Source organism: Oenanthe melanoleuca, chromosome 6, assembly GCF_029582105.1.
Source record: "Oenanthe melanoleuca isolate GR-GAL-2019-014 chromosome 6, OMel1.0, whole genome shotgun sequence".
NCBI classification, from domain to species: domain Eukaryota; kingdom Metazoa; phylum Chordata; class Aves; order Passeriformes; family Muscicapidae; genus Oenanthe; species Oenanthe melanoleuca.
Window position 1 is genome coordinate 25,612,582 of NC_079340.1, and position 17,238 is coordinate 25,629,819.

At 37.8% G+C, this 17,238-nt stretch overlaps 1 protein-coding gene across 4 annotated transcripts in view; it reads left to right on the forward strand.

Moving 5' to 3' along the window:
• Positions 1 to 17,238, forward strand: part of SHOC2 (SHOC2 leucine rich repeat scaffold protein) — a 65,637-nt gene that overhangs the window by 9,493 nt on the left and 38,906 nt on the right. For all 4 annotated transcript variants that reach the window (XM_056494402.1, XM_056494403.1, XM_056494405.1 and 1 more), the window contains one exon: positions 14,387 to 15,321. In XM_056494402.1, the coding sequence (XP_056350377.1) occupies positions 14,619 to 15,321 (703 nt within the window). In that variant the 5' untranslated portion in view covers positions 14,387 to 14,618. The remainder of the gene's footprint in view (positions 1 to 14,386; positions 15,322 to 17,238) is intronic.

A 17,238-nucleotide genomic window follows, 5' to 3' on the forward strand; every position in this document is an offset into this window, starting at 1 on the left:
TCTTTCAGAAGCTGATCAGTTGTATACCATGGTAATCTAAAAGTATGCTTGAGAGATGCTTCTATTGATTTTCTCATTGCTTTGTACTTTTATGTGATTTTTGTTCCTTCTTCATCTTTGAAGCTGCATAATTAATAGTTGAAATACCTTCCAACAAAAAGAAATGGCCCAGAATAAATTTTTTAATCTTGGCTGTAAATGTCTTATTTTGTGACACAGAAACAAGTTAATGCAAGGCAAAAGGGTGTACAGAGCATGAAAGCTACTCACTGCTACTGCTTGTCTGTATTCCCTTATCCTGAGGTAATGTGAGGTATCCTGCCTCCATTCATCTTAATGCACACACTTAGGTATGTGTGCATGCCTGAACTTTTTCAAGTAACTGGTATGCTTCCATCATTGAATTACTCTGTTTGCAAGTCTAGAGGTATAAAGTTTTCTAATAAAAGTAGGGGGAGAAAGCATAGAAAGTTTGTATGTGAGTTGCTCTTTTAAATTGCTGTTTCTAAATAGAAATTAATAATGATTTGAACTTTTCCAGTGATAGAGCAGTGACTTGTATGTCTTGTGAGCAAAAAGAGCAAAAAGTTCTGCTCAGGTTGTATGTGGCTGTAAAAGCTCATGGACTGAATTTCAAGTTGTAAAATTACTGCTGAGACTCTTTAAATCCCTTCTAAAAGTAAGTTTTCTTTCCTGTTCAAGCAAATTTCTCAAGTAGTGGAGGGTGAGGTGGGCAACAGCTTTGGATATCTTAGTTATGATTTTTATGTAAATTCAGTGTTGTGTAGCCTGGTTTATAACTTGGAACTAAGGAACAGGTTAGCAAGTTTTCTTTGGTGGGGTTCCACTTTGGTGGATCTTCCATAAGTACTTCAGGTGTGTCTGTATATTCATCCATTACAAATGTGCTGCTCTTCAGTTACCGAAAGTAAATGGGCAGAACCTGATTAATAGAATAGAATTAATTATGCTGAAAATAATATTTTCACCAGTTTTTGACCACTTTTCAGGTAGCTACTCCAAAATAAAGTTTTTGTTGATGCATTATAGAGATGGTTAGTCTAGAATCACAGCATTTAGGATTCATTTGGATTCTCATTTTCCTTGCTGCCAAAACTCTTAATTACCAGTTACTGAGCACTGTAAGTTCTCTTGTCAGTCAGATGTGGGAGGTTGGTTGTGTGGCCCCTTTTCTGACCTCCTGTGATCATGGGCACTTCTCATCCAAGGCTACTGTTTGTTTTTGATTATTAGTGTCATTATTAACATGCGGCTTTTACCACTGCCTGGTGCTTCCAACCAAATGTAAATACAATATCCAGCTTGAACTGCAGTGACAAATGAAAGCTTAAACAAGTGATCATGCAGCAGAGTAATTACCCAGTGCAAGGAAGTGGTTCTTTTAGGTCAAGACTTTCCTTTCTCTTTAAGGGTCACTTGTCAGTATGAGGTGCTCTGATATGCTGATGTGGTTATTATTCCATTATAATGATATATGCACAGGTGTGTGTATATATATATATGTAGACACACATACACATATATACATAAAAAGGTGGGGAGGAGAATTACTTTACACTTTGAAGTTTACCAAACTCACTTGTGGATCACTCCCAACTTTATTGACAGCTAGTGGTGCTTGAATTAAGTAATGTGGCTTTTATGCAAACCTCCTAACATTTGAAACAGAATCTAGAAATAATAAATAACAAATTGGGAGCTCCTGATGATAACACAGACAAGGAAGAAATTTTAACTGAAACAGATGGTATTTTTTCAGCCTAATTTGGATTTGCCGTGTTATCTCCCTTTTTTGTTTAATGTTCAGTCTTTTGTATCTCTATTAGAAACTTCATTTATTGTATATGCAACCATGACTAATATGTTGGAGCATGCAGGGCAGCATGGCTTGGAAACAGTCCAAAGGCCAGAACTGCCTTGCAGAGCAATGATTTGCTTCCCTTTTCTAAGGGACAGGTGGAAGGGCTATTTGGGCAATAAATACTTTGACACTGAATTTTTTCTTAGGTAGTGCTTTGTAGTGCAATCTAGACATAATGGTAGCATGGCTAAAGGATGGAAGGCATAGACAATTTTCTAGCAGATTCATACAGTTGTGGTGTGTTTATAAGTATGAGAAGAAGTGGACTCATGGAAGCATCCCTTGAAGATACCACATTATTCTGGAGAGAGATGAAGAGCTCCTGAATCAAAATAATAATTTATTGATAAATGCTAGACGTAGGAACGAGATGGTACCCTGTAAAATCATGCTGTAATGCAGCCCACAGTGATGAGTCTGAGTGTTGGCAGGGATCATCTGCTCTGGATTTAGTGGTAGTGTTATTTGCTCTGTAAAATAAGCTAAAAGTTAGTTGTGAGAAAAATGAGCAGTGAAATGGTATCATCTGCACAGATCTGACATGAGGAATTTAGGGGTTAGAGGACAGCACACAGTGTGTCAAAAACAGAGGCTGTGGTTAAAACCTCTTTCTCTCACTCATGTTTTCAACTGTTAGTCCTCACAAGCACAGATCAAATTTGGCTTTGGAAAGCAACAATAATTGAAAATTAAAATTTCCTTATTTACATCATGTCTGAATTTGATCCCCATAGGATGCTGATCTAATATAAAGTGATTTTATGTGTATATTCGTTTTTTAAAAATTGGTAATTCATGTTTATAGCATTTAAGTGTGCTTTAATACTAAGCCAGTACTGACAGTTGTCAGACTAGTTATGCTACTCTGTAAGAATTACAGAAGCTTTTGTTTTGGTAGGAATTTGTGCAGTACACGCAGTGATATTCAGCTCTTCAGATTGTAACTTCTCCACCTCCTGTGTGAAGAATTATTGTCAGAGAATGTAAGAAGGGGAGGAAGGAGGGATTGTGGGGGAGAGAAGCTGCCCCTGTTTGCACAACCTTATGTCCAAGAATCACAGGAGCTGGGGGCTGGTGGAGAGGAGGTTTTATTCAGACATATGCTGATCCTTTATCCCCATATAGGAATAAAAGACTGGATGTAGCTAGGCTTTTTCTTGCCTTGCAGCAAAGGGAGGGATGGAGCAAGGCTTGTGATGGGATGGAGGAGTAGCTCTGGCAGGTTGTGCCTTGCTGGGAGGCTGGCACTGGCCATGCCCTGTTGCAGGGGTCACAACAGTTCAGGTCCTGCTCCACACATCCTCCTTAGCCAGGTCTGATGTCCTGTCTGTCTGCTACTGCTCTTTGGTTATTGCTGTACATTGTCAGAGTTCCTTGCAGCCTGTACCCAGTACTCCTGTCTCACTTCAGGTACGTGCTGATGATTTTCATCTCTCTTTTGCCCTTACTGGTGTTTGCTCTCTTTTTCTCATCCTTTATGTTTTCCTTGGAAGTGTCATTCCAGTTTTTTTTTTTTTTTTTTTTTTTTTTTTTTTTTTTTTTTTTTTTTGTTCTTTCCTCACTGTTTCGAGAATGGTTGTGTAAAAAAGGAACAAGGAGGTAGCAAGTATTAGTTAAAATTAATCAACTTGTTAAACTAATTTTTAATTATTTGTTTTTAGAGTTTCAGTTACAGTGTTTACAGTATTTCAGTTTCTTCTTATTCTTTCTGTTTAGGACCTCTGTTCTCACGTCCTCAGATATTTTCCTAGTATTCTCATATGGTTCATATAAATATATATATATAGTCCCCTCATTTTGAACATATTGTTCTGGAGCATATTGTCATACTAAAATTTGTTCAGTCCTTCAAGTCAATTAGTGAGGCTGTGTATTTTTTCTGAGTGCTTTCTGCATATGTCTGATACTTTTTGGATTACACTTGGTTTGAAAAGGACTCACTGTCTTTTAATCTCAATTGGTTCAATCTGTACAACTCATGTGAATGTCACCTTAGGTGGTTGAAATACCCCTGTCCTGCCCTGTGCATTCATGCAAAAATTAAGGCTCCATCACTTTGTTGAGCTGTTTGCTGGATGTCGGGTCAGGGTCACTCTGCAAGGAGCTCAGAGCATCCTCACATCTGTGCAGGTCAGAGAGGAACAGATGTGGGCAACCCCAGTGCAGGAAATCACCTGTTCTCAGCTTGCAAAGTTTAGTGCAATCCTCTGGTCCATGTATTCAATGGGAAGAGATTCTGCAAGGCACAAATATCTGAGACCAGCAGGCCTGGTGAGACACTGTTGTACCTGAGCTGCTGTAAAGGTTGCATTTAAAAATGTCCACAAACAGACAATTTCTTGCTGAATTATGTAGACATTTATGACATCTGTTTTCTGTCTGAAACAAAGGGCAGTAAGGTGCAAAAACGTTACTCAGTATAAATGGGCATATAGTACAATTTTGATTTTAATTTTTTTAGAATAATGATATGGACTTTAGTGTAGCTCTAAGCCAGTCTGCTTATTCATCAGTTTTTTCAGATTTCTGAAGAAGCACTGCTGCTTTTTCTACCTTTGCAGTACACAGGCCTTTCAAGTGTGCTGAATCTATCACTGAGCTGATTTTTGACAAGCAGAAATCATGTTTTTCACTGTTTCTAGGAAAATGTAATTGAAGACCTTTTGTGGTTTTTTTTTTTCTTTTTTTTTTTCATAAGAAAAGAGAAGGATGCCTCATCTGAACAGATTTTGAAGAATCTGCTTGGAAGGGATCATAGTGGTTTTATTTTTAATTTTTTTTTTTTTTTTTTTTTTTTTTTTTTTTTGTAAGGAAAACATCTTGTTCTTGTGAAGGGACCCAGTTTATCATGTGTTTTCCAGAATTGTTAGTATATGTGAAATAATCTTTTAATCAAGCTCAAAGTTATGAGCAGAATATTATTCAGTGCTGGGGCTGAGGGTGTTTTGTACATCAGGCTCTGTGGCAGTGGGGGTGAGGCTGAGGAGTGTTCATGATAAGTCTGGACAACATTTCAAGGTTCTTCACAGGAAGGTGAACAGAGCTTTTTTTTCTCATCCTTATGTGTTTCACTTTTATCTACTATCCTGGGAAAGAAGTCTCTGGGATCATCTTGGGAATCTGTAAGAATGTGGATGAACTTGCAATGAATTCAAATGCTGTCATTTTTGGTTTTTTTTTGTAATGCTAATGCATTCAATGTTGAGTGGGGAAGAAAACATGTAAAAAGTTAAATAAAAATACTCTTAAGAAGTTATGAAAATTATTTTTTCAGTATAAAGCAATCAGAAGTAGGTAGGTGTGAATGAGATGGGTTCCAGTGCTGTAGGTGACCATAATTGTTAGAGTAATACCTCTCCAATCACTACATACTTTTGCCATCTCCAAGATCCCTTTTCCATACAGTGTGTAGGAGCAGGAGTGCTGCCTGTTGACTACTTTCTCAGTATTTTTATGTCTGTGATACTCTCTTATGTAGAATTTCTTGCCAGCTGCTTCTTGCCCATCACTTCTGCCTGCCAGCCTCCCGTCCTTGTTCTTGCTCCAGCTCCTGCCTGTTTTTCAGCTTGCCTGGGCTCCAGGCAGGAGCTTTTTCCTCTGTATGGCTGCTGTGACCCAGGGGATGACAGCAGGAGGATGTCTCAGCTGAAAGGAAAGGATGTTTGGCCCCTCTGGGTTTGACTTGCTCTGTGAAAATGCCTTGTATCAGAAGCTGTTGTTGTTAAGGAGGTGAAGCAGGCTCAGGCTGTACAAAATACTCAGAGCTTTGGTGCCACAGGAACTCCTGGTTGTTTCCTTATTAGACTTTGAGTGGCCAGGAGTGAATATGTGGTGGAATTCACGGTGGCACCAGACATTATAATAGATTTGAAGCCCCTAATCTAAACTAAAAATGCTATAGTTATGAAATCGGTGTTAAGATTACCTTCAACTTGATCAAATCATTGTGATTTTGCCAGCTGAGCCAAGTAAATTATCTTGCCTTTTCCCTCTATTCTTATGTTCCTTCAAGGCCTCTCTCTCTAGCCCCAAAACAATCCAAAAAACCCTGAGGCAGATGCTGATAAATATCAGCTTGAAGGAGTGAAGTCTTATACAGATCAACATGATTGAAGAAGCCTTTGCCACGAGCACTGGATGTATGCAGGGCTACCTGAATCACCTATGGAATGCATCTATTTGTTTCAATAATACTTCACTGCTTTATGTCACTGTGTTTAATTCTGTTATGCTCAGAAAGCAGTTGAAAACTTTGAAAGAAGCTTGGGAGTGATTTTGTTCTTCATCACCTCCTCAGGGTGTATAATGAGTCTACATTTCCATGGTGCCGTTAATTTGGGAAGTTCCCCAAGGTATTTCTGAGTTGCTTTGGCTTCTTCAGTGTTGTTCTAAGCAGTGGTGCAGGAATATGGAATCCATTGGAATGTGGTGCCCATTGGAATGTGGTAATCTGCTTAACCACGTGCAGTAATGCAGCATAAGAGGGTGAGGACAGGGAGGGAATAATGCAAAATCCACTTGAAACTGAGTGGGCAGAATGCAATTAACCTCAGAAATGTAGCAGTTAAAAATGAGACTCCAGCTGGACTGGGCACACATAATACAGAAAAATACCATTTGTCTTTGACAGTTTCTAGTTCTTGCATCTGAGTATTTGGATGGCAGAAGTAGTTGGTCACATCATGTTTAGGCAAATGATTGTGGAGAAAAGAGATGAGAGTATTTTAACTTATATCTGGTTAACTGAAGCACAGCAATTTCTTTGTCCTTGTGTTATAATATATATATATATATATAAACATTAACATGGCCTGAATCAGTTTGCTTTCACCAAGTAAGATGCATTTATATGAAAGAGTCAGATTACAAAAGCAAACACAAAAAGAATTCGCTCGAAAGAACATGGCTGAAGCAGTAATGGGGGAAGATGTGTAGAATTTTTTGACTTTTCATTCAGAATAGTCTACATTTGTTTTGATTTCCTGTAATGTTTAAATATATAATGTAAACTTTTGGAAAAATAGACAATCATAAGGAAACAACTCTAGCTGATCATTGGGCGGTTTTCAAAAAATTTATTTAATTTAGTTGTAATGAAGCAGAAATGTACACTTAGAGCAAATTTGCTGCTGATTGTGGTTGTTATCTTTTCTCTGGGAAGAATGCTGATCTGTTCAAGGAGCTAGTTATTTTCTAAGAATTAATCAGATCAAAAATATGTTAATGATTTTAAAGGTGAGGAGATGTGTAATTGGAAACTTTTGGATAAAATACTTTTTTGAACTTTGACAGACACTTCTATGTCTTCCAAACTCACAATGTTAGTTGAAAAGTAAATGTTACTACAGATTTCCTTTTCGATACATTAGTTATATTTAAACTAGGTGTTCAATAAAACAAATGTGTCCAGGCTTTTGTCATCTTAACTGAAGATCAAGAACTGCAAATAATTTTAGCTAAAAACAAAACACATTTTAAGTTGTTTTTTAGATAGGTGTCTTTTTTTTTTTTTTTTTTTTTTTTTTTTTAGCATAATATTCCTCTGCAAAAGGATCTTGAGACTTACACTCACTAATTATGGTCAGAAAACTTCAGGGACTGAGAATCATCCAGCACTGAACTTTGTGAAATAGTCTTAATTATTACAGAAAAGCACGTTGAAGAAGGTGAACAAACTTACTGTGTCAAATTCAGAGATAAATAAACAGAGAATACTACAATAAAAAAAGATTTTTGGTAGATAATTCTGTGTTGCTGTTAGGGGCCAGGGTGGGATGCTACCCTAGATAGTGATTGGGCAATTTTTTGTTTAGCTGTGATGGGGTTTTGTGTGTGCTTTGTCCCTATTTCTGTAGGATCAACATGACTTAATTTGTTGATAATACAGAAAATTTCTAGATAATATGTTACTGTGCTGTTGCTTTGTGTGTTTACTTTCTTACTTGCTGATTATTCAAGTTTAGTCTCCTTTTTAGTTGGTTTTGTTTTGATAAATTGTTTTTATTGCTCAGAGGAAATGATGAATGAACGAAAAATATTTGATGCTGGTTTATAGTTTGTATCATCACCTTTGGTGGGACCAGTGCCATTTTCTGTCAAGTTTGTAACAAAACACTGTGTGGCAGGTTGCTTCCTTTGTTTATAGGAGCTGTTGAGGGATCTGAATAGTTGTGTCTGGGTGCTGTGTAGTGGTAATAGTGAAAGGTTGTTTTATATTGGAAATTAAATTTTTGCTACAAGTGGGTGGTCTTTATTCAGAGGAGAGTGTTGGGAGTACTTGCTCTTGTGCAAGGTTGTATGCCACTGTAGATACGGAAGTTCTATGGTCACATAAACAAGATCTGAAACTAGACTAATATATCCATTTAGAATGACCCTTTTAAGAGATATTGGACCCTGCACTAAATCCTGGAAATTTGTTTCATCTAGAAAGTTAGGATTTTCAAATTTCATGTATTATGCAGGATTACACAGCCTGCTGATACAGCGAGTTACCATGGAAATGGAGACATGCAGCTCAAAAGGTACATGCTGGGGGGCCATACATGTAAAAGTACCTTTTACATATTAAAATAAGCTGCTGCATGGAGTTAGCAGAATTCTTTGCTCTTGGAGTATATTTATGCAAAAATGTGTAATGGTGTTTTATAGCTTGGCTAAAAAATTAGTGGGTTTTTGTTCCTGCAAAGGAGAAGAAGAGAGAGTGCTTCGTAAAAATAATGTTGGAGTGCACAGAATGAATCACAGTATATATATTTTTGTACTTGCTAGGTGAGTTCAAAGGCAGGGTACAAAAGATTATTTCTGCCTCCTAGGAACTTAAGGCGTAGGTGACTTTCTGTCTACATAGGTGACTTTCTGTCTGCAAGTGTGGAGCCTTTTTGTCCTGACTGCTCTGGACTTTGGTACATGACCTGGCACTTAGTGCAGGGAAATACTTCCAGAGAGCAGCAAAACGGGTGACCAGTGAAGAGATGGATTCCAAAGCTTCAAACCCAGCAGTAATGTCCATGTGCCTAACCATTTGACCTGGAAGGGCATGGTTGTGTCAGAAGCTGGGATGGGATGTCCTGGGAGATCTGCCTGGTTCTGCAAGCACACAACCTTCAAAATCTTTAGAAACTCATTTGCTTATATATAGTAGCTCCATATATAATTGCACATAGATTTGTATTTAGGTGCCTGTAGTTGCAGATGTGCTTGCAGATTTAAGACACCACAGATGAAGTGTAAGGAAGCCCTCAGAGATGGTCTAAATGGAGTTGTTGCCCCCTTGGACTGATGTTTGTTCAGTAGTTCCCTTGACCCACAGGTTTTGCTCAAATGTGAGGCTGGGTTATGCTCGGCTGTTTGGCAGCCATGGAAGCAGCAAACAGTCAGGATGGTCTTGGCTGCAGTCCTGTGGCAGATGAAGATGTTCTGAAGGGCTTGGAGGGCTGTCAGAGCCCAGGCCTCCTCCTTACCCAGCTCCACAGGCTCCGGCTGTGCCTGCAGTGAACAAGCCGCTCCCTCAGTGTGAGAGGGGATTGGGGTGAAGCTGTGCCACATCCTGGGGTGTTTAAATCAGGCTAAATTGTTAGTCTGTCAACTACCATCTGCTGGCCATCCACTCTCAGGACTGAGATGAATTTGATGGTCAGCCTTCTCTATTGAACAAGCCAACCAGGGTAGCTGGCACGATGAACCATAAGAGTATTGCCCTGCTGCCATTGAGCACCCTGTACTCTGCAATAGTAGGTTTCTTCCCAAAGAAGAGAAGCTGTCTAGTTGGCATATTTCAGCAGCACTGCTTTTGAGATAGATGAGGTGGTTTTTGATCTCTGGTGGAGTGATGGCTGGTTGTTCCCTTGCTGTCTCCATACCTCTGAATGAGGTTTTGTGTTCAGAGGAGCTGTGCAACCACCGGTGGCTGATTCAGCAGTTTGCTCCCATCTGGCCCGTGGTGGCTGCAGTGGCAGAAGCTGAAATGCACTTATGCACATGAAAACTCTGTAGGTCAGATGTTTGAAGCTAGCAAATTGTAAGAGAGAATGTGCTTTGTTTGCAAGTGACTCCTTGGCTTAAGTTGTTTGGGTTTCCAAATGAAAGTGGTGACTGTGGTGGTTGGGATTTTTTTGGGTTGGCTTTTTTTCTTTTTTTTTTTTTTTTTTCTTTTTGCATATGTGGTATTGAGAATGGAAACTCGTTGTAGCCACTTGGGCTAAGCTTTAAATTTCATCCATTGCTTATTGATGTGTTCATCTTTGTGGTGTACTGGAATATGAAATGTTTTTGAGGTGTCCCATGCTGCTCTAATTAAAAGGTAAATACTTCTAACAAGGTAGAATTTTTTTAGTGTATGTTTGTTTGTGAAGAGGTGTTGCTGCAATTACCAGATAGCATTTGAACTCTGCCTTGTTGTTAAGAATCACTTACGGCTGACTAGTCAAAAACACTTAGATCAGAATTGCAGTCTCAGAACATTTTATTCATTATTATGTAGTAGAATAATTGTCTGCTTACTCCAGAGTGTCAAGTATGAGCTGATTCCTTATTTCTTCGACTTGTTTAATATTCGGAATGATCCTCTGCTGTTATTTAGGTTGAAAAGCCCTAGCTGTGGTGTGGGTTAAGTTTAGTACAAACACAGAATGCAGAGAAAAATAATTCCTATTGTGATAAAAAGTTTTACATGTAGTAAAAAATTTATTTTCAAATGCAGGCCTGTATGTCTCTTGCTACATTACAGAAGTAAAATTCTGTTACAGTTGAGTGTAATGTGTTACACTTTAGTGAAAATGATGCCTTAGATATTACGTGCTTTGAATATCAGAAATGTTTATGGTTTAAAGTGCCTGGTTTGGCTACTGAAACACAGAAGGAGAGCCAGTAAGGGTTTAGGTGGAGCTGTAAAGTGACCATTTTGTAAGATGACGTGCCTTGATTTTCCTTTGGCAGAGAAGACTGGTTTGCCTGGACACTTGAGAGGGAAATGTTTCAGCTGTGGGAGACTTTTATTTCATTTAACAATTTCTTTTTCAAGCCATCTCTGTGAACTCACAGGAAACTTTCATATAATTGCAAGTCACAAGACACTTGAACACATCCTCTGAGAAGTGAGAGACTGCTGAGAGTAATTCATGCGGGGAAAGCCTGTTCTGGGGGGTCCCACTGCTTTGCAGTAGTGGGTAGGAGACAGTTAAGGCTTTTACAGCTTTACTTGAATAGCAGTTGGCTGAAATCCTTTATCTCAAGCCTCATATTGTGTTACATAGTGACCAGGAGACATCGGTATTTATATTGCCAAATTGCAGTGATTAGTGTCGTTTTATTCCTAGAACTGCAAAATGTTCCTACATTACTACGCTTTTAATAAAGCATTTATTGCACAAATGTTTTGGGTTGTATTGCTCAGAAAAACTGAAATGTCTTTTCGATTACTTGTACATATTTTTAAAAAAACCAAAACATTAAAATATACAAGGTAAATATGTTCCTCTTTTCCCGACAGTAAGGCAGGTGATACAGTTTAGGCTGAAGTTGCTCCTGTTTCTGAAATTTCATCAGTTACCGATGACAGAAAAAACTAAGTACATCTGGTTTATGTTCACCAGATGTCAGGAGGAGTGAATCAAAATTCTGAAGATGGTTATTTAGAGCTATTTACAAATATTTTACTTTTAAAAAAATAATATTTGGAACAGGGAAGAGATTATTTTCCCTAAGTTCTCTAAAAGCTTTTTTTTTTCCCCTGACATACTGTGCCAAGCAAGAGTTATTAAATTTTCCAAGTTCTCCAGGACATAATAGTTAAATGTTTTTATGTCAATTAATATTGACAGGAAGTCAGTTTGAACAGCATTGGAAAATGGAAGTGGTTGGCAGAACTAGCTAATTTCACTGAATTTCCTTTTGCTAAAAATATCTCTAAAAGAAGCTCTCCTTTTGAGATACAATGAGTGCTTGTTTGTCTGTAGTTTAGAATTGATGGTGACTCTTGTCCTTAAACCGAAAGGGCTTGAAAAATATGCATAACCTTTAGAAACATATTTAACTTCCTCTGTAGTACATGTAATTATACTCACACCCACCAAAAGTTTACATATGTGTTTGACTTGATGTGTGTGAGTAACCCCATCAGCTTAAATGATCTGCAGTAGTGTTCATGTAGAGCAACTTACCTGAAGTTGAACATTTAATTTCTGTCTAGGTACAATTAAAGTTATTGCTGTCAAACACAGTGAAATGGGTGCAGATTATTTGGAGCACTTGCACTGCCGAGCTGCTTTCAGCAGCACTAATCTCCAGCAGTCTTTCCTTTCTGAGTCTCTTTTTTAACCTCCTCCAGCTGCTGTGCACGTAAGGAATGAAACAAATCTCTTGGTGGATCCTAAATTTGATTAAACTGAAAGCTCAAGAGAGCAGCAGCCCTTTGAGCATTTCACACTTCAGGGACTGGATGAGGAGCAGTGGCTGTTCTGGCACTGCTACACGGCTCTTTTCTGTATTACCGGATTCAGAAACTGTGTTCTTGATTCTTTGTGTTACTGTTTCATAATGAAAACATGTTGTCAAGCCTTTTGAGCTCCCACCCTTTAGTCATCTGTGTTTTTTGAATTGGGAGTCATTACATTTCCTATTACTGGTGTTTTACAAGCCTGTAGATTATACATTGCTGAGAAGTAGTTTTAAATATAATCTGGTGAGGTTAGTAATCTTAAGGAGAAGTCAGATTAATGGATAGTATAAAAGCTATGTCGAAATCTTAAGAATACAGTAAAAAAAGTACAGTAAAGTGCTGGCTTGTGCTACTTTAGAAAACAGTGCAAAAAAATTTCTATGTTAAAAACTGTTTTTGCTTGCTGCGGCTAGCATTCAGCCATGGTCCATTGCAACAGAGTTGTCCAGAGCACAGGAATTGGAGGCAGTCTTGGGCTTCTTTTGGGGGGTAGAGGTTCGTTCTTTCTTTCTTTCTTTTCCTCTTTTTTTTTTTTTTTTTTTTTTTTTTTTTTAGTACTACAGTGTTTGTAGCACGCTTGGTGATGCTGCAGCAGTAATGTAATGAATCAGGTGGAGGACTGGAAGGCACCTCTTGAGGCAGGTTCTCTTTCAAATGTTGTTACTGAACAGCTGGATTTGCAGCTGAAGTAAAGTGCATTGTTCTTCTAATCATCTTTAAATAGATGTTCTTTATCCTTTAAAAATATATGAATGAATATATATACACAGAGCAAAGTGTGCAGCTTTGTTTTCTCCCTGTATATTTTTCTATTTGAAGGTAAGCATACACAGCATGACCACAGTTAAAAATGGTTACTTGGGCTTTGCTAAAAAATGTTTATAGTACTTGCTGATGGCTTAAGTAGGCAAAATATTATTTAATTAATTTTGATTACAAGCTTTATGAACTTGTGCAGGACAGTGACACGGCTCCTGTGGAAGCTTTAAGAGTAAACAAAGGTGGCTGGGAAACAAGGGACCTTTCTTCAGCAATGCATACTGCATATCAAAGCTAAAAGGTGGATTAATATGGAGACATGAAATTATATTTGCTATCGATTGTTTAGTTTTCTTCCACAAAGATACATTTCCTCGTTACTCAGAATCATGAAGTTCTTGGGCATGTGCTTTGAATTAAAATGTGAAAGAAAACTATTTTCCATTATGCACTATGATTTTGTAAAAATGTAAATGGGTCTTTATAGGTTTCAGATCTCTGTTCACTGATTAGGCTGCATTGTAGTCATTGAGGGGGAAAATACAAGATATGGTATAGATATATTGTGTCCTACTCCCAAAAGAAATTCCTTCATAATTTTGCTTATCTTGAAGCATAATTTATTATTTATTCAGCTTTTTTATTCAGGCTTTCAGCTAAATTTTTGGTAGATGTATTTTAAAAATCTTTGTGCTTGGTTCTTCAAAGCATGTGAAGCTGGTGAGAACGTTCTGCTCCACATGAAAAGAAGAGACCTGCAGTTCAGAGCTGGTCAAAAGAGAGATCTCAAGGCAAAGTGTTTGTGTTACTGGAGCATATTAGATATTACTGTAGATTGAACTGAGATTCTTTTGTGTTGAAAGAATAAGCCTGTACGGGTTTGTTTGAAGAGGCAGGCACTTAAAATTATAGCAGATATTTATTGGCTGATTGGGCATTGAAGGAAGAGAGAATATTTGTGTTGGTGACCAGGGAGTTATTGTAAGAATTAGAATATGTTATATTTTCAAATATAAGATGTAAGGTATTAACTCAAATGTAGTACTGAAGGCAGTATTATGTTTAAGAATTGTGATTTTTTTTCTTCCCTCTTATATACTAATTAGTACAGTTCTTGTACCACGGTGGGTCTTGTGAGCAATATGTATAGTATTTTTGGTTTAGCCTTGGGTTTTTCATTGACATTTGAACAGAAGGAAGAATCATTAATTTGAGTTAGTGAGCATGGACTTGATGTAGAAACACAGAATATTTAACTGGAAGTTTTGTATTTACGCTAACTTTGGTTTCTCTTCTCTGTGTTCCAGAAATACTAATACGGAGCATTTAACCTGATCTCTGCAGCTGAATCTCCTGATAGTAGGATTAGGAAAGAGTGCCTTCAGAACCAATATGTAGCAAATGGGTGTCACACCTCTGAAGCTGCTGCCTGGATTGAACATTTGCGTGTTTTAAGGATACTTGTTGCCTCAGCATTGAATTGTTCTTGTGGACTTCAGAAACAGATTTCATGTGGTGCTTGCTGAACGTTGAATCACCATGAGTAGTAATCTAGGAAAAGAAAAGGACTGTAAAGAGAAGGATTCAAAAGTCCAATCGTCAAAAGAAAGGGAGAAGGAGGCTAAGGCCTCTGGAGGATTTGGGAAAGAAAGCAAAGAAAAGGAGCCGAAGACCAAAGGGAAAGATGCCAAAGATGGAAAGAAGGACTCCAGTAGCACGCAGCCTGGGGTAGCTTTTTCAGTGGACAATACGATAAAAAGACCTAATCCTGCCACAGGTACTCGCAAAAAATCCAGCAATGCTGAAGTGATCAAAGAGCTAAATAAATGCCGGGAAGAGAATTCTATGCGCTTGGACTTGTCCAAGAGGTCTATACACTTACTTCCATCAGCTATCAAAGAGCTAACGCAGTTAACAGAACTTTATTTATACAGTAACAAACTGCAGTGCCTACCAGCAGAGGTGGGCTGTCTTGTGAACCTGGTGACACTGGCTCTGAGTGAAAACTCACTCACCAGTTTGCCTGACTCTCTTGATAACTTGAAGAAACTGCGCATGCTTGACCTGCGGCATAACAAACTGAGAGAAATCCCCTCGGTGGTGTACAGGCTAAGCTCCCTCGCCACTCTGTACCTACGCTTTAATCGTATAACTACTGTGGAAAAGGATATCAAAAACTTGTCAAAACTCACCATGCTTAGCATACGAGAGAACAAAATCAAGCAACTACCTGCTGAAATTGGTAAGTGATTATACTGACTGAAATGCGATGCTGTTTTTACATTCACTTTGCAGCTCAGTTAATTATATGTAAACTGTCACTTTTCCAACTGTGCTTCATTTAAAACTACAGAAAATTATGCTCTTGATCGTACTGTTCCACTGTTAGCCCAAGAATAGTCAATACCTTATATATATATTTTTATTTCTCAAACAGCAAAAGCCCTTTTTCTTCATCTGTCATCTTGAAATCAAATGTACCTTGTTTTCATCTTTGCTTTGTGCTTTTGCATATTGTGTCTTGAGAGCCCAGATGGTTTAAAAAAACAAAAAGAGATACAGGGGCACTTTTTATTTTAAGATTTTTTTATAAATCATTTATGAACTCTTCCAAGTAATAAAGACATTATGGGCATGTAAAAGAGGGGTGTGACCACAGTAATACAAGGTAGAATAGGTAACTACATGCTATTACCATGAGCTAGCTGTTGGGTGCTGTAACAGTTAATAATCTAGGTTAATAATTTGTGCAAGTGCTTGCCTTTTATAAGTCATGAATCTATTAATACATGGACTCTGAAGTGACCAAATGTAGTACACATGGCTGAAGATTCTTATGGCTTTGTAATGAGTAGTATTTGTTTTTCCAAACCTTGTTACAAAAGTTAAAAAGATGGTGAACTAGTATGAAAGTGCATTATTAATTTAAATGTTTTATTGCACAAAATGTGCTGGACTACCTGTATATCAAGAACTTCTGTGTTGTTCCTAATTCGTTCTGCTTCATGGAAAATATGTCTTTGTAACACTGTTCTCAAACAATGTTTGAACAATGTGTGTACCCTATAAAAGTGTGATTCTGTTAATCAGTAGGGTTTTTTTCTATATATCACCGGTTTTTAAAATGCAAGAATAGTTTAGCCCTTTTTTAGGGGGTGGGGAAACATAAACTTCACACAATTAGGGAACTGCTTTGAATTTCTTCAAGTGTGAAAAAAAACCTTGTAATTATTACTGTGAGTAATAATTCCCATGCCCTGTTTTCAAAGGCTACTGTGGGATTTTTCCTGTTGTCCAGGCCAGTGTGTTGCTACTGAAGTCGCCCCTGTAGTCACTAATTTTGCAAAACTTGGGAAATGCTTTAGATCTTTAGATCTTTCTCAAGCTGGCAGTGTTTACTCTTTATCTTGCATGTTGATATGAAGGATACATAAGATAACACATTGTTGATGGTGGGAACTCCTGGACATGCCTGAAACTGCTAACCCAGTTACCAGCAGTGCCCAGGTCAGGCTTTGTCCATGGTGACAGCAGTGAAGAAATGCAGTGGTGATGCCAGCTGTTGGTCTGAGCCTTTGGCTCCCTGTGGCAGCTGCTGGAGCAGCCTAGTCTAGTCATTTTTGCTAGGCAGAAATGAAATGGTTGATGTGGTATTTTCTGATCCATGTAATTTTTGAGTTGTCATGAGAAATCCTTTAAATTTCCCCTGGGAGAATGAAGGAATTACAATTTTCACCTGTTTTGTGGGAACGAAGGACTTTTGGACAGTAAATTAATATGATTATGTAGAAGTTGATTTATTGTTTACTTTTAACTTTATTTATACATTTTAAAACTACTGTTTGTGCAATTACATATTTTTGATTGGTGCTGTTATTTTGTTTATGTTCTTTATATGGGCTTTGCAGGTAAGATGATTGGTTGCAGTCTAGAGCATCACTGCCCACGTTTATTTTGGGTTTTTTAATCTTGGTATTCTGTTTTAGCTTTTTCTCTCCTAATTTAGCACAATTTATGTTTCAGTAGCCTTGAAGAGTTTCAGAAAGTTTGATAGACTGCAGAAAAACACCTAAAAATGGCTTATCAACTGCACCTGTTATAAACAATTATCTAAACTAAAAAATGTAGAAGAACAGTTAAATATTGTTTGGTTGGTGCA